The sequence below is a fragment of the Diplotaxodon limnothrissa genome, linkage group LG15, assembly GCF_057381915.1.
Source record: "Diplotaxodon limnothrissa isolate DT_005_m linkage group LG15, D_limnothrissa_male_GT1.1, whole genome shotgun sequence".
Lineage (NCBI taxonomy): Eukaryota > Metazoa > Chordata > Actinopteri > Cichliformes > Cichlidae > Diplotaxodon > Diplotaxodon limnothrissa.
Window position 1 is genome coordinate 9,274,413 of NC_140610.1, and position 26,937 is coordinate 9,301,349.

Consider the following 26,937-nt stretch of genomic DNA (forward strand, 5'->3'; position numbering starts at 1 on the left):
CTCACTGGATTTTTAAACAATAGCCCACTGACGTGAAGTCATCAGAGATTAGATTGACTAACAGCTGATGACTCTGAGAGCTTTTAGTTATCCGAAAATGAGAGTGCGGACATGGGGTGGAGGTGAGTGTCAGGGGTGATTTGTCACGCAGCCTTAAGACCAGCTATGATGCATCGTTTACAGAGGCAGAGGTGTAGGTTGCAAAGTTAAAGATGCTAAAGTTTTTGCTGTGAGTGATGAGGAGGAGCAGGATTAGAAAGGATTGTAACAGAGGGACAGCTCAATGGTGGTACTTAGGCTCTGTTTTCCCAAACACGTGAATAAAGCAGGTGATGGCTATTCTTTGCTGTATGTTATTTCACACTATGAGGAACTGGTCATCAGTGATTTGTTTCTCTAATTAAATTTTCAGCTGTTTCTTCTCTTTGACCCTCACTGTGCAGAATTATGTATGTATTAAGAGTGTTAAACAATTGTAAATCAAACATTTCTGTGTGCACAGAGTTAAACCTGTGCATGAGCTATGACTTCATGCTACAGGCAACTTACGCAAGTGTCTGTGAATGGGCTGTCATTCATGTAGGAAACGTCTTGACTCCAGTAGTTTAATATTTACATATTGATCGATTTTGGGGTTTTTAAAATGAAACATTTAAAAATTACTGAATTTATTTAGAAACCTAGAGGATTTAGAGAGTTTCTGTGAAGAGGAGTGGGCCAGAATTCCCCCTGAGTGACCAGCTATACAAGAAATGTCTTACCGCCATCCTTCCCAAAAAGGGTTTCCCCACCAAGTAAGCCATGTTTTGCTTAGCTCCTTAAGGGAAACTCAAGGTTGATGTGATTTTGCACAATATAAATAAAATGGAATTGAATTGCTTGGGGATCAAATACTTATTTAACTCAATAACATACAAATCAATTTTTAACTTTTTTGTAATGTGTTTTTTTTTTTTTTCTGGAGTGTTAGTTGATATTTTGTGTATCTCCTTAAAAATTAGAGACTGTTCACTCATTTATAAGTGAGCTAACTTACAAATTCCACTTCCGCTCCCTCTCTCTATTTTTTTTTACCAGTTGTCTTTAGCAGTCTATGTTCAAATATGAAAATACACTTACTTAATTCAGTTGCAGTGGATCTGCAAAACTATTGCATTTTGTCTTGTATTCTGGAGAGCCAATGTGTATGTGTGTGCATGTGTGTGCAGGGTTTAAACAAGCTCAACTAAAGGATGTACATTTCTATTGTGAAGCATTTCTCGAACATACAGTTGTGCTTACTTTTACTTACTAATCCCAACCTATATGGGTCACATTCAGAAACAGCTTTTCCCTTCTTACCCCAGCTGGTAAAAAAGTCCGACTGCAGTCACAGTCATCTGACAAAAATGTGAGACATGCATGTGAAGACATTACAGATATATAGTGCACTTTCAAATACTATATTTATTTTTCTCTTCTGGGATGAACAGTCTGATATATGAATCTACAGTAAGGCTTAACATTACATTTTCAGCATAATATTTCTCTTTTCATCTAAAAACCAAAACATACAAAAAAAACTTTAGCACCATATGTTATTAATAATATTCATATTGTTCCCAAAAATAGGGCGTAGGTACAATACTGGACATCAGTTTTGCTTCTTTTGTTTTTTTTTTAAAGAATGGGGATTCCATGAAACAATTTACTTACATTTTATATTTAACAACAACAAAGAAATCATTCCTTATATGTACTCAATCACAACATGGGTCGTACGGGTCCACTTTCATAAACATGCTACATTTGTAGCAATTTTTGAGTACTAACATTGTGCCAACTTTTGGAATACCCCGGATATACCATATAGCCTACGGAGTATCCTGATAGATTTGTGAAATACACCAACAAGCTAACACAACCTATAAATTGATTGAATATAAACAAAGCAATATTTCCCAACACCTTTGATAACGATTCCAAAAAATCAGCAGCAATTAATATGACAACCATAGTCGCTTCGTTGGAATATCAAATCCATTTTCAAACAAAATATTACAGCCAATTCTACAATAACAACAAAATTAGATACACACAGATTAAGGACATATAGATGACAGGAATTTACAACACAGCAATCACGTTCTATATATATATATATTTTACCCAAATTCCATTAGCAGAAGTACATTTGTGCTCCTGTGTATTTGCTAAAAAGATGCATTTTGTCATCTGCCATTTTCATTCTGTCCGAAAAGAAAAAATCCTAGTGCAGACTGAATTATAGTAAAACAAAAACGTACCGTATGCGGAACCCAGTAGAATAAATCTTATATGAGCAGTAGAGTAACTATTGGGTTTTTTTGGTTTTTTTTGTGCAGACTGGGAAATCAAAATGGCACCACTGAGAGCTGAGTTCTGCTGTAAACTGTGTGGATTTGAGGTGCTGGCTGTAGAGCATTTTGAGACTGCACGTTTGTGGTATGCAGGATCTCTCAGTCAACTGGAAGGCTAAAGCCAAAGAGTGGACTCTTAGTCCACAGCGGTAGCACCTTTTTAAATGTATTTATTCAGCACCAGGTTATGAACAAAAACGTAAAGAAGGAATAAAAGTTAAAAAAAAAACAAAAAAAAAAAAACAAAAATGCACCGTTTTTTAACATCTGAACATTCTGCCCCTGTGGTCAAACGGATGGTCATGACACAAAGGTATAGACTCGAACCAGGTCAAACACTACAATGGCCTGTTGCTACACATTAATGCAAAAATCAGAGGGTTTCTTGTGCAGTCGAGAGCACTTGCATGCTAAATGCTGAGGGTCACCTCACGATGAGTCATAAAGGCATGCTGGGAGGTGGTAGAAAATCCAGAAAATGAGGTTATTCAAAAGAGAAGCAGTGATTGGGCCTGTTTCGTGATCATTCCACAGTAAGAAGACGTAACAACTGATTTTTTGCGCTTTTTGTCGTCAGTTTCTTCCATGTTGTATTCTAAACGCAGGCATTTTTGTTTTGGCTAGAGGACGTATTGTTCACACAAGACACAGAAAACGACACAGAAAGTTTACGCCTTAGCACTACAAATCATTCATAACTGCAAGACAGAAGAAGATGTAAAGGCATAGACGAAAGTACAAAAACAATCATTGGCCAAATCTTTCGGTAACTTGGCTGGTTATCTGCGACCGTGACTCTCCATCAAACACTTCAGAACTAACGCTTTTAAACGGACTATTAACTGTTATATTGTTACTCACCGAATCAGCTGGGGTTGGCGTCATACTCGAAAAGATGAGGAACCCTGGGTTCAAGTACAGAAGATGTTCAGTATTGCCATACTTTTTCTCCTATGTCTTTGACATAACCAATTACTGGGTTTCACACAATACCCATCACTTGATTCTGTCACACAGTAAAGTCCAGATGTAACACCATAATGAGGAAACAGCGCAGTCCTCGAGATGACATCTTAGATGAAACTGTAAGACTAAATAGCACTGTCAACGGAGGTGTTAGCTCACAGAATTGAGAACCTGGCTTGATCTGGTTTAGGGTGGGAAAGGGGTCACAGACAGGAAGAATATTGTTTGGTGTTATCATCTTGGTGGGTGTGCTGGCACATGAAACAAGTAAAGAAAGACATTGGCATTTGTTTGCGGACCTGGCTGCCATGGCTGGTTCGAAGCACCCAAAGTAACAAGGCACAACAAGGACTGAGAAGAGCAAGCTTTGCTGTTCAAATCCTCTTGCTGTGTTTTGTGGCTCTCGGACGATGTGGTGTTTGGAAGGTAACCTAACAGAAACTGTCCTGTGCGAGGGATTTCTCTGTGACCTTGTTTATGGTATAAAGTGTGGCAGCCTGAATGCTACACGAAATAGTATACTTCCTACTCCCGCTTAAACCTGTGTGTAGCTTAGCTCTTGAAACCCGTGTATAATTTAAAGAACACAAGAAAAATACATAAAACGTAAAATCCGCTTATTATCTGGCTTCTAGCTAATCATTGTTACTAGTTACAGATTGCGAGAAAGTGGTGATTGCTCTGTAGAAATATTTAAAATATACTGCATGTTCTATAAAAATCCAGAATTGTACATATAGACTCTTTGTAATTACTTTAACTGTCATTACTAGGGATGCACCAACGTAATGAACACTGGTATCAGTAGCAACTAATATCGGCATATCTGCAAAAAGAATTATCTTTACCAGTTGGAGTGGTCAATATTCACCTGTTCTGTGATGACTAAGTGAAAATAAATTGTAAGTATAGATATCTTTGACTCTCTGGCGTAAAAGTGATAATAAATAACAACAACATGGAAAACATTGGTATCGGCATTAACGATCAGTGCATCCCTAGCCATTATTATGCTTATTTTAATGACACGGTTACGCAGGCGTAAATATTCTGCGTCACGTGTCAAGCACCACTAAATGAAATGCAGCCCAGTTGTACATAATCTTGTTTTTGAATCTATACAATACTGTCATTCCACACACAACCACACATGCACACAAAAATGAATGAGTCACAGTGTATTTGCACCTGATTTGGACATGTGTCCACTTCTGGAAAAGGTCAGCAGTGTTTAGAAAGGATGCACTATATGCCAGGCAGCCAACTACCACAAAAAACTGCCCCTACGCCCGTTAATCACAATGAATAATCATTCCCACGAAGGAAATGAATAAATAAAAATGTGCAAACCATAATTTAGTGGTACAGTCCCAGCCGAGGAGTCGTCTAGGATGCAGTATGTTAAGGAAAAAAAATGGAGACCCTTGAGGACATGCCTGGAGATGAGAACTGCATTGAGACACCCCTGAGTCAGCTGGTTCAGTGGTCTTGTTTTTTTGGTCCTGAGGAACCCCTGTATTGGCTGTTTTAAGTGTTTTTTTAATTGTTTTTTAGATTTTTTTTAGTTTAACAATACTTATTATTCATTATTTACTTATTAATGAACTATTAACATGGCTGTTCATTCACTACAACATAGAGGAACTATACTCTGGCTACTGTGGTAAACAGTGAACAAGTTGGTTATTTGCATACACATGTATATCTATACATATGGTGTGTCGGATGTTTGCTCCAGCCTAGCTGACCCAACAGCTCTCAATTACTCAGGGCTGAACATCGCTTTTACGCTGAAGGGTAGCAGACCCTGGATGTTGAAGCTCTTGGTCATGGCAGTGTACCTCATTGCATGTTCTCATGTCAGGATCTCAGTTTGTTTCAGCCTCAACTACGCTGTTCAGTTACCAGAGAGTGTGAGAGTGTTTTCACGGGAGCGCACCAAGGCCCAGCACCGCAGAGACGGGGAAGAGGGCGAAGCAGCAACCGAGGATGGAGCCGAACAATCGGCAGGAGAACAGAATCGTGGGAAAGGGCTGAGGACACACACATGCACCCAGAACCGTTCAAGCATACTTGATAACACTTCAGCACACGCCGGGCCAAACATTCACCTTTTCACACGATCATTCAAGGAATCATACGTAACTTCAATCAGGCCCTTTGCCACGATCTGCCCTCGTGTTCTTTTCCAACCCTGGCAAAAACCCTCTTTCACCTTTAGCCCTGAGTCACATGGTGTCTGCCTTTTACAGTACGATGTTAGCAGGCACGTGAGGCCACAGCAAAGCAGAAAGCCAGTGAGCCAGGGGGAAAAGGAATCTCTGTGTTGCGTAGAGCTCTTGGGCATCCCTTGTTGGGTGCATTTGTACTAATGCCTCATACTAAAGTCATGCCAAACACTACAATGTAAAAAACACACATTATATACGTATTCAGATGAGTCATCGAGTAAATAGATACAATTGAAGTATGAAAAGCATTCTTTTTTTTTTTCTCATGAATTGTAGCCCTCTCTAGAAATGTTAGTCGAGCTCCTTTGACTTCGAAGGATCACTGCGTTCACTTCTTCGAGTGAATTCAGTGTCTTCCCTTGGGTATCGGTTTTGGAGAGCTCCTGCAGATTCAGCAGGAGATGTATTTAAGTGTATAATTGCTGTACAGCAGGCCTTTAGATGGCACACGTTTCGCACAGACTCATTCAACTGGTTCAAGGGGGGAGGGCAGAATAAATTGGAAAGACAGTACTGTAAGATACGATTTGGCTTTGTTTCAACTGCGATATAGCAGGTGTCAGCACAGTTGCCCTGTACACCCATATAAGAGCATCATCTCTTTTAGGGCACACTGATGTTGAGGAGAATATACCTTTAAACATGGCGATGTTAAAAAAGTGTGTGTGGCAAAATATAAAGCTATGTCAGTAACTATCAATGTGGACACAAATATGCACTGAAGTATAATAGCACAGAAATATCTTCTCAGACCTCTTTTCCCCCCCAATAACCTATTACAGGGCTTTGCAGCCAATAAGTGTGTATTACCTAAACCATTTTTTTAAAATATAAAAACAACATAGGGAGGTTGAAAAAGGATTCAAAAGGGAATGGTGGAGGATTCCTTGAAGGCTGTCTCTGCACTTTGCTCCTTCAGTCTTTGTTAAACACCTCTAATCTTTTTTGTGTTTGGAATGTTTTTCATATGATTTTCTACTTCCTCACAAATTTAGAAAACGTTGTGCTCATTTCTACTACAGTCCCTTCATTGTGTTTTGTTATCTCAAGTGCTGTCACAACCATATGGAGAAAAAAATACAATTATAAGTTAAGGCATGCTGTTGGAGCTTGCCTCCACTGGAGGGCAGTCTGTACTATAAAAATGGATTGTGTGGGTAAAACTGATTGAAGGTCAGTGTGCTTTTTTTTTTTCTTCCACGCAGGCTGTAGTTTTGATTTGAAATTTGTAACAAAAGTGGCATAGCTGGGACGCTCTTGTGCCATATAAGCTTGCCGAAGGGAGATATATTCAGAACTGTGTCTTTTGGAAAAATTTGTGATTGTGTGCATTGTTAGAATTTACAGAATCATTAAAGGAATTTTAGGCTGAGGACTTCGTAAACATTATCATATAGTTCAATGAGTTACATAAAGAATGGTGGTAAATGTGGGCATATGCAAAGACCTGCCCCCTCTCCTCCATCATTCCCAGCAGGCTTTGCGCAAGTCCCGGGGACATACAGTATGCCCTTCACAAGTATTCACAGGTTCAATCACCAATACAGTATAATGCATTAAACACATTTCATAATGAAACATTCATATGTTATCTACACTCTCATACATAATCCCCCTCTATCAGTGCAGAGGGATTTGTTTATATCACATAACATATTTTAGGTTCATAATTTTCTCTCTGTACTGTATGTTTATTTCCAAAAATAAATCATGACTGTGTGTTTAGACTGTCTTGACAAAACACACATCTCCTGCAGGAAATTGAGTGACCACAGATGAGAGAAGGAAAGAGTCGAAATGCGGGATGGAAAGAGATCATATCTGGAGAGAAGGAAAGGGGAGAAGTGAAAGAAAATAAGAGCATGTTTATCATATTGTGGATGAGGGGATGACAGAGCTGTGGGAGAAGCCTTCAGAGGGAGGATTCATACTGCAGGAGTTCATAAAGAAGTGGACCGTCCCTGTACCTGATGCCCACCGCATTAGGGCTGACATACTGAAGCACATTTATGGTCCTGCGCAGGCGCCGATCCACAAAGTGCGCATCCCAGGCTGGGTAACGTTTTCTGGGCATGTCTATCTTGATGAGTGGACCCTCAGGTCGGATGGGCCTACCAGCTGCATCCACAGGCTCTGTGGACCTCACCTGGAAAACTGGAAGGCAGGTGTCTGTGGCTGTTTCGTCTGAGTCCACATGTTCCCCTGCCAGACCCCGTGTTGGAGTGGCCTGGGAGCCACGGGGCCCTGGTGTGGGAGCCATTGGCTCAGCTTCAGGGGGTAACGGAAGGCCCCACAACAGCTCAGCACAGCAGGAGCTGGCCAGCACCCTCAGTCGGGGGCCCATGGGGTGTAGGACCCCGTAGTAGAGAACCATACAGGCCACACCTGAGGCAAAGCACAGGAAGACGCCGCAGAGGGCAAAAGAGGCATAGGCGTCAGTGGTGGCTGGGTCGCGATACGCATACCAAAGGGAGCTGAGGATGGCATTTTCTAACAGTACTACTGTGTAATAGGCCACCATTCTGTACCGTGTCCGGCCCTCTCGTACATTGAACCAACAGAAGACATAGACCACGGCCACCACCATGTTGAACAATACCTCCTCCCACTTGGACATGCAGAAATCAGTGCTGCCATGGATGACCCAGAAAGCCATGGCACACCAATGGAGCACCACAAAAATGCCAAAGTAGATGTGGAAAACAGAGGCAAAGAGGGCAAAGGAGAGCACCCGTGAAGAGATGGTAAAAAGGCGCCAGAACAGATGCACCAGGGCACCTCTGTAACTCATGCTCTTCTTGTCGTCACGTGAATCACGCAGAAGCTTGTGGTAAGAGGCTAGCACCCATGCCAGGGACAGGAGGGAGGACACGGCAGAAAGACCTAGAGAAAATGAAAGGAGAGAGGAAACAAAAGCAGAGGAAAGCTAAGAATTAAAAAGATACTGACACCTACCGACAGATGGTTCTAAAAACATCCGAGAGAAGTTTCCAGTTTCATCTTTAAGCATGAATCATAACCTGAAGATTTATGGTTTTATCCTGGACTTGCTGCTGTTCCTAGCAAACAGTATGTTTTATTACATCCAAAGCAATCCATCACATTTTTTCAAAGGCATATTATTACCAGGATGATCCCACGTCATCCAGTCAACACAGTCTCCGTTTAGTGCACCAATTCAGTTTCCTTAAGACATATAATTGTACAGACAGCAGATATGTCGGAGCAGTAACCTGCTGCATGAAAAATGATAGAGTATTATCTGCAGAGCAGAAACATACTGCCTCTCTGCAAATGTATTGATGGCGTTTCTAAAGACACCCCAGCGGAGAAGGGTATCACTTGTTATGATTGAATTGCCTTCCTTGGGGAACTGTATTCCAAGAGAAAACTAGAATTGCAAAAGAGGTTTCAGTAACAAGAGTGGTGAGTGTTGGAAACCTGATACAAGTGGTGAAGACTGCTGGTAACACTAAATAAGCTGATATGTGAACTCCACAAAAAATGGACTGTTGCTTGGAGATTATGGAGGCATGTGACGACCTCGGTACGTGTTTGATGCATTACACACAAAAAAAGAAAATGTCTTGAACTGTCAGCAAAATATCAGAATCACATGTTCCTCATGCACAGCCTTAGAGAAGCCCTTACACTGCAGCCACTCAGTCTTGTTGCTCTGGATCATGATGCAGAGCTGCAGCACCAGCTGAGGGGCGCTTTCTAAGAAAGTCTCCAGCAGCCGCAACATGTTGACATCGGCATACTCGTACATCATAGCCCAGTAAAAACGCCGCTGGTTCGCCTTCTGCCGGTGGCTTTGAATGCCGAGGTACATCGTGCGGATGTATCTGCAGAGAGAGAGAGAGAGAGACAGAGAGAGAGGTGGAGGAGGTGAAGAATTAGACAGTTCCAGCGTTCAAGTCTTTTACGGTTTACACAATAATAAATACTTTACATTATTTATGCAAAACAGGCAAAAATGTAAGTATGAAATCACTTTTTTTTGTCAACACTAGAGGGCATTCTTAGCAGCACTAAAAAAGGGAAACATATCTACATGCTTTACCAGCAATATATTGATGAGTTCTGTGCCTCAAGCTAACTTTTGCTAGTCTTTCTCAGAGCAGTGCGCTGTAGAGTTAAAACTGATAAAACAGAAAAAAAGAAGGAAAATAACCATGGTAACCTATCCTAACAGTCTAAGAAATTCATTGCTTATTTTATTAGGCACAACTGTTAAATCTAATACACCACAATCCAATACAACATTAATACAACTTTATGAAGTTCCTTCAATTTCAGTTTTTGTAGATATGATAGTTTGTTTTTTATTATTGAGGTCATATTGGGTTTATATTTATATTACACAGAGAATATGTTAATGGGGTGGACCCAATATCACAAACACATTTAAAGATAATGCAGGTAAGAACCGCTCGCTGTGATCTAATAATAAACAAAGTAACATTATCACTTTTTGACAATTACAGCAAAAAATAGAATCACAGGTGCATCTAAATACATTTTTGGGTGACTATGCTGTATATCCAACTGTGTAATCACATAATCAGCTCTTAATGTGGAAAATTCGATTTTCAGATTGCTAACAGATTAAGTAGACTTTAATGGTTCAAATATTTAATGGATCTTGCAAAACCTTGTGAATTTTCAGTGATAAAATTGTGATAAAACAAATAATCAAACAAAAAGAATGATTTGTAGCATAGACGGAGCCCTGTCTAAAGCAGAAAAACACACCACTAGTATGATCGCATTGAAAACGCATGATCATCTCTCTGGCCTTCAATGGTGCGGTGATCGAACTTGTTATGAAAGTAGGACAGGATAGTAAGCAAGGCAATAATAATAATAATTCTATGTCTGCACATGACTCATATTGTCAGCTGGTGCAGTGGCTACTTTCATGACTGAAGGGGTTTCATAATAGTGAAGTGACTCTGATGAAGCCGGAGAATTAGGTAATGCAGCTGAGATGTGGAAGGTAACTGAATCTCACTTCTGGTGCAATCATACCATGCCACGTTCAAATTATAATGAGATTTCAGAAAGTTTTCCAAGTTCAGCCTTGTATGAGCTCACTGACATCCCTACTGTGGTCAGGAACGTCTCACAACATGCTTAAAAATCCTCTGTGGAAATATCAATCCACCCAACAGAACAAAAAAAATGTAAAACAACAAAATCAAAGCAGGGCTGTTTCTTCTTTCTAGAAAAAACTGTTATCATAAATGACTTTGACAGTTATAGTGGTTTATAGTTATCTTAACAGTCACTTCCTCTATTGCATATTGGGTGGTAGCTGCAGGGTCTATCTGCCTGAGCTGGCAGAGTGGCCAGATAAATCCAGCACTTGATGTGAAGGCAGTCAACCGAGGACAATAGTGTAGCAAGGACAGAAATAGACTAGACAGTAGCACTCCCCCAAACAAACAGAGAACCAAAGGATCTAAATGCAGCTCCTAAAAGTGAGACCCATATTCACTGCAGCGTAACAAACACAACCAGAAAATGCTTATGAGTGGTTTTCAGCATAATTAGCTTTTGCATTTGGGTACTGGGTAAGAGATTGCTGTTTAATTTGAAATGCGGCTGAGAACAGTGCACTGTAAAGAATGCGTTTGTCAAATAGAGTCTGACTGATTTTGGTCACTGTTTTGAAGGAGATTCCTCCTTACCATAAAACTCCAATTAAGAGACAAGACTTTCAGTTAAATGTGAGAACACTTAATATACATATGGTACATAATTACTTGTGCTCAAGCTATAATTGATGACCTCTATATATGCTTTGTTTCCCCGAAATGACAATATGATTATCCTCCAGCATAAGGATCTGTGTAGCAAAATGAGGGTGTAGATACACAACTTTATATCTCAGGATAGGGGTCTTTGGCCCATCAAATGTAGCAATGTAGCAATATTTTAACATTCCTTTAGTAAAACCTGACTTCTTAGTGGACGTCTTGACTCGCTCTTTCACTACATGACACAGTTTCCATTTTTTTTCAGGTCTTGCTGTTTTAACACAGCATAATCACTGTCTTACTGTAGGCCATCCCAAATTGTGCTGCAATTGTATGGCCAGTACTTTGTTATATTACCTTATTCCACTTTATAAATCTGACATATGTACATGACATTAGACAGCTAATAATGCTACACTATTTAATCTGCAAAGAGGAGATAAGGAGGAGTTCAGTATGCATATTATGCATATTAAAACCAGTGTATGAGAAATGTATGAGAAACATTAAAAATGTCTGCTTTTTCTGCTATTTTTGGTCTTTTAAAAATGAAAATATTAGGAATATTTAATCATATTTTGTAATTTATACCCCAATAAACAAAACTTTTAATGATATATTAATGATGTATTTTCACTTTGGCTAAAACATAACTGACAGCGCAGGACAGAAAATCTTAATCTGCAGACTTTAGACACTAGCTGTATAATGAGGTACATGTTCATGGTTCAACAGTAGGTTTCTATAGGTAGCTCATACTGTCATTAGCAGAATTGAAAATGTGGTTGATAAATAGAATAAAAATGGCATAAAACATACATAACCATGAAATACGCATACAGTATAAAGTTTTTGAACTTACTGTAATAGATCTGTTCTGTTCTTAAAGTTGTTATATAAAGCCCTTCCATGCAGTGGGATTGCATGGAGTAATGGAGTAAAGCAGAGCTAGATCTGGCTTGGCAAGGAAATTAGGAGCACAGGGATGAAGGTTTTTCTCAGGACAGTGGATAAGAGGAACAACAGAGGGGCAAAATGGGCAAGTTTTTTGGCATCAATAGCTCTGGGCTGCAAGAGGCACCATTATATTCAGAGGTAAAGGCTGGCATTCCGTGACATTTTCTGTGAGACTGGTAAATGTCAGATGGAACAAGTCAACCCCACTCCCTCACTAATGACATGCCACAGAGACCTACACAGGCCCTTTGTCTCCATCCCCCAGTTTCCATTAGCCTGTGTTCCATAGATACGTCTCACTAGTTTGTAGTGCCACCATCAGAAACAGTAATCTTCATGGCCTTCATAGCTTGTGCACTTAAAAAAATCTAGAAATGAGCAGCTGTGGTTAGCCACAGCAGTGTTTTAGCTAAATGCTACTGCCAGCATGCTAACATGAGTGAAATAATGCTAGCAGGCTGATGCTAAACAGGGTCACCATCACAATTTAGCATTGGCACTTTAATACTAGTGGCACTAGTCATTAAGGTTGTGGTTTTCCTTTTTTCTGTGAGACATATTGTGGCACCACAGTGGTGCAGTGATTAACACTATCAGCAAGACTCCGCTGGAGCCTCCCTGTGTTGGGTTTACTTGTCTGCGTGGGTTCTCTCCAGGTGACCTGGCTTCCTCCTACAGTCCAAAGACATGCATATTATGTTAACTAGCGATTCTAAATGGACAATATGTTTGAGTGCTTGTCTGTCTCTCTGTTTTAGCCCTGCAATGGACTGCCAACCGTCCACTGTGTACCCCACATCTTGCACTGTGAGAGCTTGGGTAAGTTCCTGGCTAAAAATGGAGGTCAAAACTCCAGTCCCTGAGAAACAGCTTAATTACGCATGCTAGTTGAGCTTCAGTTTTTGAAAAATGACCAAAACTGAGGAAAATCTGGGTCAACAAAACAAAACATGTCAAAGAAAATATTTAATGAAAAGGTTAAAAAAAAAAAAAGTATGACACATTTTAATGCCCAAGGACAACAGTTGACAGGTGACAAAGTACAGGTAGAAATAATCACTTAGAGCAGACACTCACAGGGGTGAGAAAACAAAGCAAAATTGGAAGCAAAAATGTTAAAAGAAAGTGATTATCTAACTAAACTAAGTGACAATAAAAATTAAAGATTGGACCTATAAAAAGCCACAGACAGGATGTGTAGGAAACAAAGAAATGGAAGAAAAACTACAATAATGGGACAGGAACTAAAAAGAAACTAAATGACAATATTTTAGCCCTTAATTTATTTTTAGACTGCTTCAGCACGTCTAAGGACACAAAACTAAACCACATCTGTCATTTACTCTCGTCTGCTGTTTTCGTTTCTCAGAATAAACTCATACTGCCTCGGATTCAGCAAAAAAACTTGTAGAGTTAAACACTTTGGGTTTCAGGGCTGTCAGAAAAATCCAAGCTCACTTCATCATGTATCCAACACACACACACACACACAAACACATAGCACGTTCCCTTCCTACAATCTCACACACATCCTGCGATTGTGATGCATACTGTTAACACTCCCACTGTGCCTTTTCAGATGTAGTAACACACAAACGTCTTCTGAGAAAAAAGCGTGCGCATACACACAAAGATGGATACATGATTGCGCACACATACTTGTCAGCACGGTAGGTAATAGGGGGGGATTTCCTTTCTTTTTCCAGGCACATTTGTCAGACGGATCTATCTCTGCCCCTCTCTCCTCGTCCCCTTCCCTTCCTGACCCTCTCTCCACTTACGCTGGGGTACTCCTCGAGTCCCTGATGCGTTTTCCTCTCCCCTCCTTTCCCTTTTAGGTCCATAGCTCCTCTACAGGGCTCCTCATGAATTATTTGTGGTGAGATCATAGCGATCACTCATGGCTCGTTAGGCAGCGTACACATGGCCTAACAGCTCAATGCGAAGCCGGGGTCATGTTCCAAGACCAGCTGTCTGCTATTGCTGTCAGAGTGCAGGCAGCCATTAAAAGCTCCCATCACCATGGCACGTTGCACCCATGTATACAATCACAACCACGAGGTCTTTCTACCTTTTAAATATACTAACCAAACCAAGACGGGAGCGCTAAAGGACAAATCCAGACACTGAACTGTATTATTTGTATGACATCTTGAGATCAGAGCATGAGCTGCTGTAAGAGATGGGTGGAATGACAAACCCACACCATGTGGAAGACTTGGCTGCGTTTTTCCTCCTTCTCCTCCAAAGTCATTGACCACTGAGTCATCCAACCACCCTTACACTAATCTCTCGAGAGTGCGGTTAAAAGGATCACACACAAACACACACGCACCTTGCCAAGTTTAACAGCATCTGTCTTCTCAGTCATGCTCGTGGGAAGGCTCAGCAGCTCAGGCTGTATTCATATCTTGTCATAGGCTGATTCATAAGACAATCACAAGCAGCATGAAGCAGAGCTCATGCATCAGCTGAAACAGGTGGGATTCTTGCAGAACACTAAGCACAGGGGACATGTAACATACGCAAAGTCTGTGGGTATATAAAAAAGTGTGTGTGTGTGTGTGTGTGTGTGCGTGTGTGTGTGTGTGTCTAAAGTGGAGGCAATGCCAGCTGCAATGAGTCACACCCTGAGTCACTCCATGGGGCCACACATCGACTCTCAATGAGGCTTAAACCTCCTTTATCAGAGAGTTTTACACCTCTATTCCTCTTGCTTAATATCTTTACTTTTTATGCCTTTATCTCTTTTCAGAACACTTATACACTTTCTTCTGGGATGGGATTAAGTTTTCTTCTGTTCTAGGCAAAGTGGTTATAACACGTACTACTTCTTCCAGCACCAGCCTTCATGAATTTAACTGTAGAAAACGTCCCATTGCGAGTCCATACTTTCACAATATTACCACAACCTTGAAAATTCAGTGTATGTTGAGACCTGTTATAACAACCTCAGTAAAACTCTCAAATAGCACTTGCAACAATTATTTAATAATTAATCTATTAATTAGCCGACTGACAGAAAATGAACAAAGCCTAATCACTGTACTGACTAATTATTATTAGATAAAAATGGTCTTTAAAAAAACAACAACAACAAAAAGAAAAAGATGCCAGACATTGCAGTTTTTTAAAAGGAAGATTTACTGATTTTTTTTTCTCTTTTTCCATTTCAGGCTTGCAGAAGGTGCTGGAGGTAATCCCAGCTGTTATAGGGTGAGAGGCACTGTACACCCTGGTACACCCAGGTCACCAGCCTGTCACACCACTACTACAGAGAGACAGACAGCCACTGTCACTCACATTCACACCTACAGCCAACTTAGAATCACCAATTAACCTGAAAGTACCTGCAGAGAACCCACACAGGCAGAGAGAGAACATGCAAAGAAAGAAAGGTCCACATAGATTCAAAGCCCTTAAACAAACAAAGAAACAAAAAACAAGGGGGCTTTAGACTAAAACTTGGTTTTGGATGATGGTGATGTTGTTTACTGTTAGATAAAAAAGTACTATAACATCCATCCATCCATCTTCTTCCGCTTTATCCGGGGCCGGGACACGGGGGCAGCAGCCTAAGCAGAGAAGCCCAGATCTGCCTCTCCCCAGCCACCTCCTCTAGCTTATCCGGGGGAACACCAAGGTGTTCCCAGGCCAGCCGGGAGATATAATCTCTCCAGCGTGTCCTGGGTCTGCCCCGGGGCCTCCTCCCATTGGGACATGCCCGGAACACCTCACCCAGGAGGCGCCCAGGAGGCATCCTTGTCAGATGCCCGAATCACCTCAGCTGGCTCCTTTCGATGTACTATAACATAACAATTTATTTTTTTGTTCAGTTTATCTCTTTCAGCTTGTACATCCTTCTGGCCTTTCTAACTTTACTGGACAACCTTTCCTATCATACAGAAAACTGAATATTGTAACTGAAGACTCAAAGTCACACTCAGACTTTCACAGAATTTTCTCGTGTGTGTGTTTGTATATGTATGTGTGTGCAAAAAAAATTGTGGGCCTCATTATGAACACATATACCAACACTAACTCCAGAAAAATAGTTTTGGGAATGCACAAAGTGATGTAACACACACACAATCTCTTCTTTACCACAGTCGCATACCGTATGTGAGCACAGGGATGGATGCTTCTGTCTTGCACAACATCTCACAGAGATGTCAGCAGGGGCAACAAACAGATAGCTGTCTATGTATGATTGGCTACATAGCATTAGCATTACTTCTAGTCAAGCATCAGAAGTAATGCTTGACTTCTGAAGGAAAACATTATGCTTTCACTCTACCAGTTAGGTCAGTACGGGTCTGCTCGTTGCTCAAGGACATTTAAGGAGGCTGTCTTCTGAATCAGTCAGTTTTCTTTTTCTTTTTGCCCTTTCCAGTCAATGGAAGTGTCACAACTCTGGCAGGAGCTTAACAGTGATGTCAGTGTTGTGTTATTCATCAGTTACCAATTTGTAGCATGCCAGTGAAAACTGTTACAGCAAACATCTCTTCCAGTCAACATTTTAGCTTCCAGTAGGGAAAAAAGAAAAGGGGTCAAAATGTTGTTTTTTTAAATGTTAACATTTCCAGCACTTATAGGATTTTTGCACTTTCCAGAAACACTTTGTGGTTCAGTGCGGCTCAACTTTACAGCATACACTGATCCTATATCAGATATGTATTTATCCTCCTTAGGGTGAAGAATAGCCCTGGATGAAAAGCTGGTAGAGTTGAGTAGAGATGAGTCCCACAAGCGAGTCAGATACACTTACATACAAACACACACCGATGTGTGACCAGTGTCTTCGGGTGATTCTGACACTGAGAGGTGCTGGAATTTTGAATGGAGACCAGGTTGACATGATGCAAGCTGAAAGCGACGGGGAGCGGCAGGCTGAGATGCGAGACGCTTTGTCAACTCTGCTCCGGCTTGTCAGTTCTTAGAGTTTCTAATGGTTAACCAGCTCTGACGTTTCGACTAAATGTTATCGCTGTAATTGTAACACGTCTCACACACACACAATGTTTCATGTGGTCCGTTTGTGATTTACGAGGAATTTCTTTGATTTTTGAATTCATTTTGTTGGATCAAAACTGGCTTTAGTTGTCTGAGTTTAGTCATGAAACTGAAGACAAAAACAGCGGATGCTCACAACAAATCATTCTTACTGTTTTTTCAGTCCAGTGAGAGCAAATGTTCAGCATCCAGCAATTGGCCACCACCATCATATCTGTCATTCATTATTACAAGTATTGAAACCTGGCAATAAATTCTCAACAAACTTTACGTGACGGCTACATAAAGTCCAGTTCCAGCAGTAATATAATCAGTTTGAGCTCTTTGTCTTTGTATCTGGATTAATTAGCCAACAAAATATTTAACAATACAGTTACTTGTTGTAAATTACAGAAGGTTTGTGTTTTACAATTATGGCATGTAGCCTCACGGTTAACTCTGGGTTTTCTATACTGCACAGGTAGCTCACTTTTTAATGAGATGCATCGCCATGGTAACTAATGCTACAAACCTAGTTCCAGATTAGAGGTCAGCACTAAATCACCACCTACTGACCAATAAGTGCTCAAGAAAATACCATTACCATTCATCCATGGATACCATACCATCCATTCCTGGATCATCCCTTGGACCTCTGGGCATGAAGTTTTTAAATAGCGACTTATGTCTTTGTCTTTCCCTGATAACCATCAGTAATAAATATATATACTTTTCCTATTAGCTCCAAACTATTTTACAACAATATTATTGTTCTATAAACATTAAACAGGACATGTACACTGTACTTGTTGAGCTTATATCATATTTGCACACAAACATATGATAACACAAACATGAATATTCACAAAAGTGTATATTTGAATACAGTTTTTATATTTAATCTTTACTTTTAGACTGTTAAACACTAATGAGTGTGCAGCTGAGAGAATAAAAAGTAAAATAAATTAAAATTATTTAATCATTATAATTTCTAAATATTTACTATATATTATAATTAATCAGATTTTCATTTGTGTTAATGACAGTCTTTTAAATGAGAAAGTCAGTATTTTTGCTTAGGTTTTAGTCCTAGATTCTAGGACTACATTAAAGACATAGGATGTAAGTTTCTAGTTTCTAGTTAGCTTGTTAGCATTCATGTAGCTAATGACTCCAGCTCATTAACCTGCCCTTGTTCTGTAATAAATTGGTATTGCTATAAAAACCCAAACTGAAACTTAGCACCCTCAAAACTATTAATGAAAATGTATTATATTGTGGTTCTTTACTTGTTTTCCAGTTATGAGTCCAAAATAAAAAAATCTGCATCTTCTGGTCCTCTTAGTAAGACGTAAGTTCTATTTTGTCATGATGCCATCTGACAACTGAGGAAGCCTAAGGTGATGTACCAGAGATATACATAAAATAAATAAATAAAAAATTGGTCAGATAAGCATATTATCTACTGCAGCTCAAGTTTAGTCCGTTAACTTTATAATTTATATGTTTTAATCAACCTAATGAGCAAGCAATTCTGCACATCATAAACACTAATTGTTACGTTTAACCATCAGAGCTTTGCTATTTTTTGGTGGTACCTTTGTGCCATTTTGCGTAGGTTTGGAGGGGGCATGCAGCTAATGCTAAGGTTGACGTGGATTTTGCTATGCAGAGGTCAACCGAACATCACAAATGGGAGACGCATGGAAAAACATCGAAGATAAAAACATATAGCCTAAAGGTACAGATGGTTGCTGCACTGAATGTTTTTATTTGTTTCTAACAATGGAAGATAAACCTACTCAGTCTCATTTCAGCTCTTTCCACGTTATAGACTATGTGCACGTTAGCATATGCTACTTCCGGTGCGGAAACTCATGTGGGGAGCTTTTTTTCCGGTGTCCTATTCGCGCCCTGTTTACGGTCCAAAACAAGTTAAGCAAATGAATGAATCAAGCGGCAATTCACATTTCTATAGATGTCTCGGGCATTTACCCAATATATCTGTAAATGATGTTCATCGACTTGTCGATATTTTCCCCCGTGCCTCAGAGCAAAAGAGAAAAGGGATTCAAATGTTATATTTCTCAGTATCTGTAAACAGCGGTCCCTCGTTTATTGCGGGTGTTATGTTCTAAAAATAACCAGCGATAGGTGAAATCAAGTAGCCAATTTTATTTTTTGACGGTGCAAAACGTTTCGTGGACATCGTGGACATACAGCACTGCATTTCAGAGTCACACTGCTAGCGATCGATGCAGCAATTCTGTACTGTATAGTGTACAGGAGAGACGTCACGGAAGAGATCGTCTGCAGCAATCAGGACGCAGGACACAATGTGATGTAAAAAAAAAAAAAAGCATGCAAACTTGCACTAAAAAATCCACGAAACAGCGAGGTGAAAGGTGAACCGCGTTATAGCGAGGGACCGCTGTAATTTTGAAGGTAAGTCACAACATACGCTTCATAAATACTAATGTACAGAAACCAGCAATCGTTCATTTTTTGTGTGGCTTTTTTTCACGGTTTGTTAACATGCTGTGTAGGTGTGTACTTGACTAGCTGATATCGACATAACGGGGAAACATCTGGTTTGACTATTCTTCACCTGTAGTTTGAATGCTGAACATTTGCTTGTTTAAATCATAATAACTGTCACTATACAGAGATGTGCTTCTGAATGTGGACGATGTGTCTTCTGCATGCAGTGATGCAGTTCTGCTTGTGTTGAGTGATGTAAACAACTGATCGATCTAAACTCTTTAAACGTCAAAACTGATCATTAGATTTTTTATGACACAACATTGGCGAGTGTTCCCACCTTCTCCTCTTTGTAACTTAACGCGATCTTTCCGTTTTCGAGTTTTGGACATGATTTTGGAGTATATCTTCGCAGTAGTGATTGACCGCAAAGTAAAGCTACCGGAAATGTACAACCCCACATCCGGTCTCAAACCAGGAAGTTAGCATTTTCTCGTGCACAGGGTCCATAAGTTCGCCATTCTCCCTGGCTTTGCCGATGGATCAACAACACCACAAGAATGTCCCACAAACCACCTGTTTGTGACACTGCCCCCTGGTGACAATAAAAAGCAAAAACATGTAAATGTTCAACCAATTAAGAACTTCTTGGCTTAATATAATAGCTCCCCCTTCTGATAATGCAACGTCTGCATGAATGTCCATTTCATGCTTTGGAGAGGCAAAGCATGAAACAGACAAGGTGGACTGGCATGTCTATTACACATTTTGACGTGACACTGGATTGAAATGTTGGTCCGTACAGCTGTTTGTAGGTGACCACTATAAAACCACATTGGATCCTTTAGTAGTAGAGTGATTTACCAGATATAGTTTACAAGGTGAAAAATCTTCTTTCTGTTGTCTCTTAGGCATCCTCCACAACAGAAATAGAGGTAGTTAGCATTGCTCAGATGTAACCCAGCACAGACTTCTATTAGAAACACAGAAGTACAGTTGTTACATGGTGACAGTATCGCGGGTGTACGAATAAATTCATCATATGCCACATGATAAGATATGAATGTTTCACCAGCCCTCCCCCTTCTATCTTTCCCATACTGTCTTAGATGTCTACATTACTTTCTGTGCTAAAAGTTAGACACCATCTGAAATATGAAACCAGGGGATGCTTGGTTTATTCTAGCTTTAAGAACTGGCTGCAAATCTTCTAAACAAACACTAAAATGTGAAGAAAAATCTTTCTTACAACGTTAAACCCTTGGAACAAAACCAACTTTGCGCTGACTTTAATCATGTATATTAGCGTTCCCCTCTGCTATACACATTCTCTTTTCCTTTCTGTGCAGCCAGTCATTTGTCACCATTAGCAACAGTCCTCAGGTACCCCAACCCAATAAGCTGTGATCATGTGACATGGTGCAGCCACTTAGATTAAAGGAAAGCAGAGAGAAGGGGGTAAAATAAGAAACAAGACAAAGGGTTATAAGGTGACCATGTTTGGCAGACGAGGAGGCGAAAAAGGAGCAATAGGAGAGATAAGAGGAGGAAAGGTAAGAGAAGAGAAAGAGATTTGGTCACCTTGCCTTCAGGATGGATGCCAGCCAGAGATTCAGAGTGATAATTTGAGGTCAGTAATGGACGAAAGCATGACAAGGATAAGGATGTGCAGATTCAGCTACTGATTGCTTCAGCATCCATCAACAGCACCGGGGCTCTCCAGCATTCAGATGGTTGATCAAATGAAAGGAAGGCTTAATTAAATCAATTAGTTAATTCAATCAAAACTACATATTTCAGCTTTAAAAATGATCCAATGCAGATTAGAAAAAGACTAAAAGCGTACAACAAATGTGCATCCTTGAAGCAGCGTGAAGTGCCAAATCTAGAAGTTCTATAATTTATCCATAATTCCTCAGAAACATGGTGATAATCGGTCCAAAAGCTGCCACACATGCTGTTAAAAGATAAATAAAGAAATAGACATGAATGCTCACTATTAATTAGTGAATCATTGGGATTTTTTTTCCAGTACTGCCTTAAAATAGCAACAAATACAAAATTTTGCATTTTTACCCCTAGCAAAACCATTTAGCTCATCCATAGTTGCTTTTTCATTTGTTTTTGACCTCTTAAAGATGAAAGCGTGAGCTGCAGGGATATTTCAGAAAGACCTCAAACTCATTACAAATTGCAGCTGATATCACAGCTCTTCATGTCAAAGGTCCTGTTGAATTTTAAAATAAGGCGCACACACACTCACACGTGTTGCTATATGAGATCCACATCAACTGATGACAATTTTGATGTTAGGAGCTTAAATAGTAGGACAGGGAGTTCTTTGAGTACAGTAGTTTGTTACTCTGTATCATTTTCCTACCTCAAACTGCCTTTTTAGTGGGAAGCACCCTGACAGCTTAAAGCGAAATCCCGCTTTACTCTCCCTTTCCCGCGGTCTGTATTTCAGTCTCCTCGCCCCTCCTGCACTGTTCTTGTGGCTGATCTACAACTAGAGGACAAGCGAGATTATGTACGGATTAAGAAGAAAGGCCTGTCCCACTTGCTTTTCAGGGACCCAAAAAAGGCCCATGTGGAGGCTGGCTTTCATTCAGCATCTGTGCCTCTGACACTTGAAGTTCACGTGTATTGCTCTTAAGACTATAATTAGCAGGGCTGGCTTATGGTGTTTAAATGCTTCCTTGACTTACTGACTGATTGAGAGTTCCCCATGTAAATCTACCAGTACTATCCCATACTCAAGAAATAGACTTCACAGCAGTTTTTAAAAAAAAATTATTTAATTTTTTTTTTTTTTATTATTCTGGGCTTGCTTGCAGTTTAGGTGGCATTTTGCATTTTTCGAGCCCCAAAGATAATGCAAGAATGAAGGCGAGAGTCAAGTCAGCATGCAAAGAGGAAAAGAGGGGTGGACACGGGGGCTGAGGCCGTGGAGATAACACCGAGCGAATGGAAAGAGAGCGGCCAAGAGGAAGGGAGAGGATAGAGAGAAGTGACAGTGTGATGTAGTGACAGAGGAAGTGCAAGAAGGCGAGCAGCAGCCAAAGTGGCAAGACAAAGACACAAGGAAAAGCTACATGAGGTAGAAAAGAACCTGGGGAGTGAGAGGACAGTGAGAGGAGAGGAGTGAGAGAGAATGAGACCCAGGAGGTAAACTAATCACTGAGCACGCAATGCAATTTTCTGGCTCTGTGCCTCCACCCCGTCATACTCCTCCCTCCTTTGCACTCCCTCCCACCATGCACCCCCCCCCCTCATCTCGGGGGCTCTTTTTACTATTCCGCTCACACACGCTGTCTCTCGCTCCTCTATCTATCAGGCTGTACCATTTCACTGTCCCCCCTCCCCTCTCTCTTCTGTAGTACCGCTCTGTAATTCCCTTTGGCTCCCAAAAATGGATTGATCCACTCTGGCCATCAGCATTTCAAAAAATATGCTGTGGATGAAGGAAGAGGGGCTTCTAATGGAGCGACTTGGGTGATTCTGTATCATGTTTAAATGGCAAAATGTATTATTTAGTGCTAAATAAGGTTTGGGGGGTTTTTAGGTGAGGGCTGTTTTCTTCTTTCTGTGATACGGCTTGTTTGTGATAAATCGAGTGATTGTGGAAAATACAACAACAGGAGAAGGGAAAAAAATGATGTAAAACAGCATCTGTGCATGTGTGTGCGTAGAGTGTGTTTTCCCCCAGGCGAAGGAATTTAGGAAACGTTTGATATCGCAGCAGTAAAGGTTTAAAGTGTCTCGAGTCTCTCTCCCGAGAGCGGCGGCAGGCGGCTGCCTGCCTCACTGTTTTGCAGCGCCTTGATGATGATGATAGATGTTCACTCCAGACATGCAAATACAGCAGGCAGCTCCATAGAACCGCGCACATGCTCCCACTCACAAACACACACACACGCACACACATACCAGCTCATATGAATGCTTAACTATAATCAAGTCATCCATTTATATATTAATCTTCCATTTATGTGGAAATAACCCAGAGAAAATGCAGAAAGCTCCCGTTCACAGCAGTCTCAAACCTGCCTTTTTTTCAAAGTCACGCGGGATGAAAAGCAATATTAGTCATATAACGTGTTAATTTGAGAGATAGGAATGCTTTCTCAAGGAGAAAGGTGTAAATGTGTGAGGAAAGAGCAACTCATTATTGACATGCACTATGTCACCTCATTCATCACAAATGAAACTGCTCTCACACTGCTGAGGCACACAGGGACACACAGCCATACAGGTATAATGTTTATCATAACGCAACAAAATGTAGACATTGTCTGTTTCGCAGACAAATGCACAAAAAAACGCGTTCATATTCAGACAAATTCAACTTCAACTTCGGCACAGATCCGCATATCCTTCCCTGAAACATGTAATTAAACCCTTAAAAAGCCACCTAAATACTTGCACAGCTACCATCCTTACTTTCAAGCAATAAAAAGCCCAAACGTACACACACAGACACAGTAACACACACACACACGCGCGCGTTCACACGCGATCAGATTTTTACACCAGGCTTCACACCATCACACAGCGCCACTATGGGAAAGCCCTGAGCCCCATTGCTAACCTGAGGGGATCTGGTGACACAAAGCATATGTGTTAGCCTCAACTGCTACTCTGTGACAGGCCCATTGAGTATAACTTGTTGTGACAGATCAAAATATCTGCCTTGCAGGTGCAGGGAAAAAGACAGACAGACAGAGAGAGAGAAAGTGAAAGAGAAAGCATATTACATTGTCATCAAAACAAAAAAGGTGTTTTAGTCATACTGGAGCGCTTTCAGGTTACCAGTAGGTACTATTGCAGTTGGGCACAGCAGACTGCGATGCAAATAGCTACTGACAATGAGGAAAAAATTAAAAGTCATCACAGTTCCCACAGAGCTGCAGTGGGGAAAAAAATCTCTCCTGCCTTTTGCAGCATTTTCTCCCCTCATAAACAGCTTCCTCCCATCACCCAAAATTTTTCTAACACAATATGATATAAATCCTCTGAGACAGTGGACTAGATTCATGGTGTCAGCTTTTCCAGCTCTTAAAAACGCTTGCACACAAACACACACAGGGAGGCAGTCATAACATGCATGTACAGCTGAGATTGGGAACTCCTGGGTGCCTTTGCATTTCTGGGCTATTGGGGGATGTAGATGGATGATAGGAGGAAAAAGATGTGTGTGTGTGGTGGGGGGGATGGGCCAAAATCGATAGTGGTATCCTGAGAACCCATCCTTTCCTCAATGAATCTATGCGGGGGAGAGTGGATGCTGACAGGACAAAGCCACCTCCAGACGCTAGAGCGAGGCCTCATCCCCATCTAAGGTTCTTTTCATCAGTGCACTGGAGTTACTGATTGGCCGTTTGAGGAGACGCAAACATCCCTTGCAGTCAATAAAAGCAGTGTCTGTGATTGCAGCTGTATCTGCTTGTCTCTGCCTCAGAGCTAAAAAGGGCTGAGATGTGCGATAAGACACACACACTGTGATGAAAATCGTGCACAAATAGTGAAGCTTCGCCGATGCGTTGATGATATGACAAGAATGATCTGTGTGTGTTTTTTTTAATTGGGTACAGTAGCTTGATAACAGTGGTTTAACTTCACCGGGATATAAAAAACAAATTCTGACAAGTAAAATGTTTGGACATTTGTAGAATAAAACATGCAACACAGCTGTGAGCTGGTTGACTATCAAGGTGTGTTTGAGTTGGAGCCGAGTATTCTGTACACTGCTCGACCTTTTATTCGAGGTTTCATTTTACAACGGATGTTTAATAAACCTATAAACACCACCTTGAAAAAGATCATTATTCAAATTACACCGGTAACATGGCATCTGTGTAAGTGAAGGTCAATGAGTTTTTGCAGATTTTTTGGTCGCAACCTTGAAAGATTGTTGAAGTATTTACAGTTGGATCCATAATTATTTGGACAGAGAAGACCTTTTTCTAATGTTGGTTCTGCACATTACCACAAGGAATTTTAAATGAACAATTGAGACGCAGTTGACGTGCAGACTTTCAGTTTTAATTCAGTGGGTTGAACAAAAACATTGTGTAAAAACGTGAGGAACTGAGCACTTTTAACACAATCCCTTCATTTCAGGGGCCCAAACGTAATTGGACAAACTTAATAACTGAAAAAAAGAAAACATTCATTTCTAATACTTGATTGAAAAACCTTTGCAGGCAATGACAGCCTGAAGTCTTAGACTCATGGACATCACCAGATGCTGGGTTTCCTCCTTTTTAATGCTCTTCCAGATCTTTAGTGCAGCAGCTTTCAGTTGCTGTTTGATTGGGGCCTTTCTGTCCAAAGCTGAGTGCACCAGAGCTTTCTTTGTTTCTGAGGATTTAGATTTTGCCACTCCTAATAATGTAGCAATTTCTTAGATGGGTTTTTAACAGATTAAGGATGGCTTGTTTCACCTGCAGAAGTCAATTGTCCAATTAATTTTGGTCCCTTTAAGAAGAGGGTGGCACAGGTTAAGGAGCTGAAACTCCTAAATCTTTCATCCAATTTGAATGTGAATACCCTTAAATGAAAGTTGAGAGTCTACACATTGTCAGTTATTTCCAGTAATTGCAATATGTTTCAGTAAACAGGTGAAACAAACCCAAAACTTGTGTCAGTGTCCAAATATATAAACATAACTGTAAGCTCTGCTATTTGTCAATACTTCGCTTAAACTGGGATTAATTTTTTTTTTTTTTGCTGTTTTAATTATTCTGTTTATCAGCATTCATTCAAAGCCATGCTTTTGTCAGACTATGACCTGTGGCATACCACAGGGGTCTATTTTGGGCCCTATCCTCTTTTCAGTATACATTCCCGTAATAGGAATCAAACTGCGCACTGTCAGGAAGCTTATTTCCGAAGTATTAGTTCATATCTCGGTTCTCTGGGTTCATAGTGTAACATCCGGGAAAAACGTTTGTTATATTTTTTCATTCTGCTATGAAATTAGATTTGGAGATGAAATTTGTTGTCAAAGCTAGATAATTCAATTAAAACTTTTAGCTAAAGTTAAATAGTTTCTTTCTTTTAATGACCCTGAGAAGGTGATCCATGCTTTCATCACTGTAATTCTTTGTATGCCAGATTGGGAAAGGCACTGTTATCGTGATTTCAGTTAGCAAAATCTGCTGC

General features: G+C 40.4%; 1 protein-coding gene across 1 annotated transcript in view; it reads right to left on the bottom strand.

Annotated features, from left to right (window-relative positions):
- Window positions 1-7,487: 7,487 nt before the first annotated feature.
- The window catches only part of xkr6b (XK, Kell blood group complex subunit-related family, member 6b), a 70,814-nt gene continuing 51,364 nt past the window's right edge, over window positions 7,488-26,937 (bottom strand). Inside the window, exons 2-3 of the mRNA XM_085371885.1 lie at window positions 9,227-9,423; window positions 7,488-8,458 (exon numbers count right to left, since the gene is read on the bottom strand). Coding sequence (XP_085228011.1) covers window positions 7,488-8,458; window positions 9,227-9,423 — 1,168 coding nt within the window. The remainder of the gene's footprint in view (window positions 8,459-9,226; window positions 9,424-26,937) is intronic.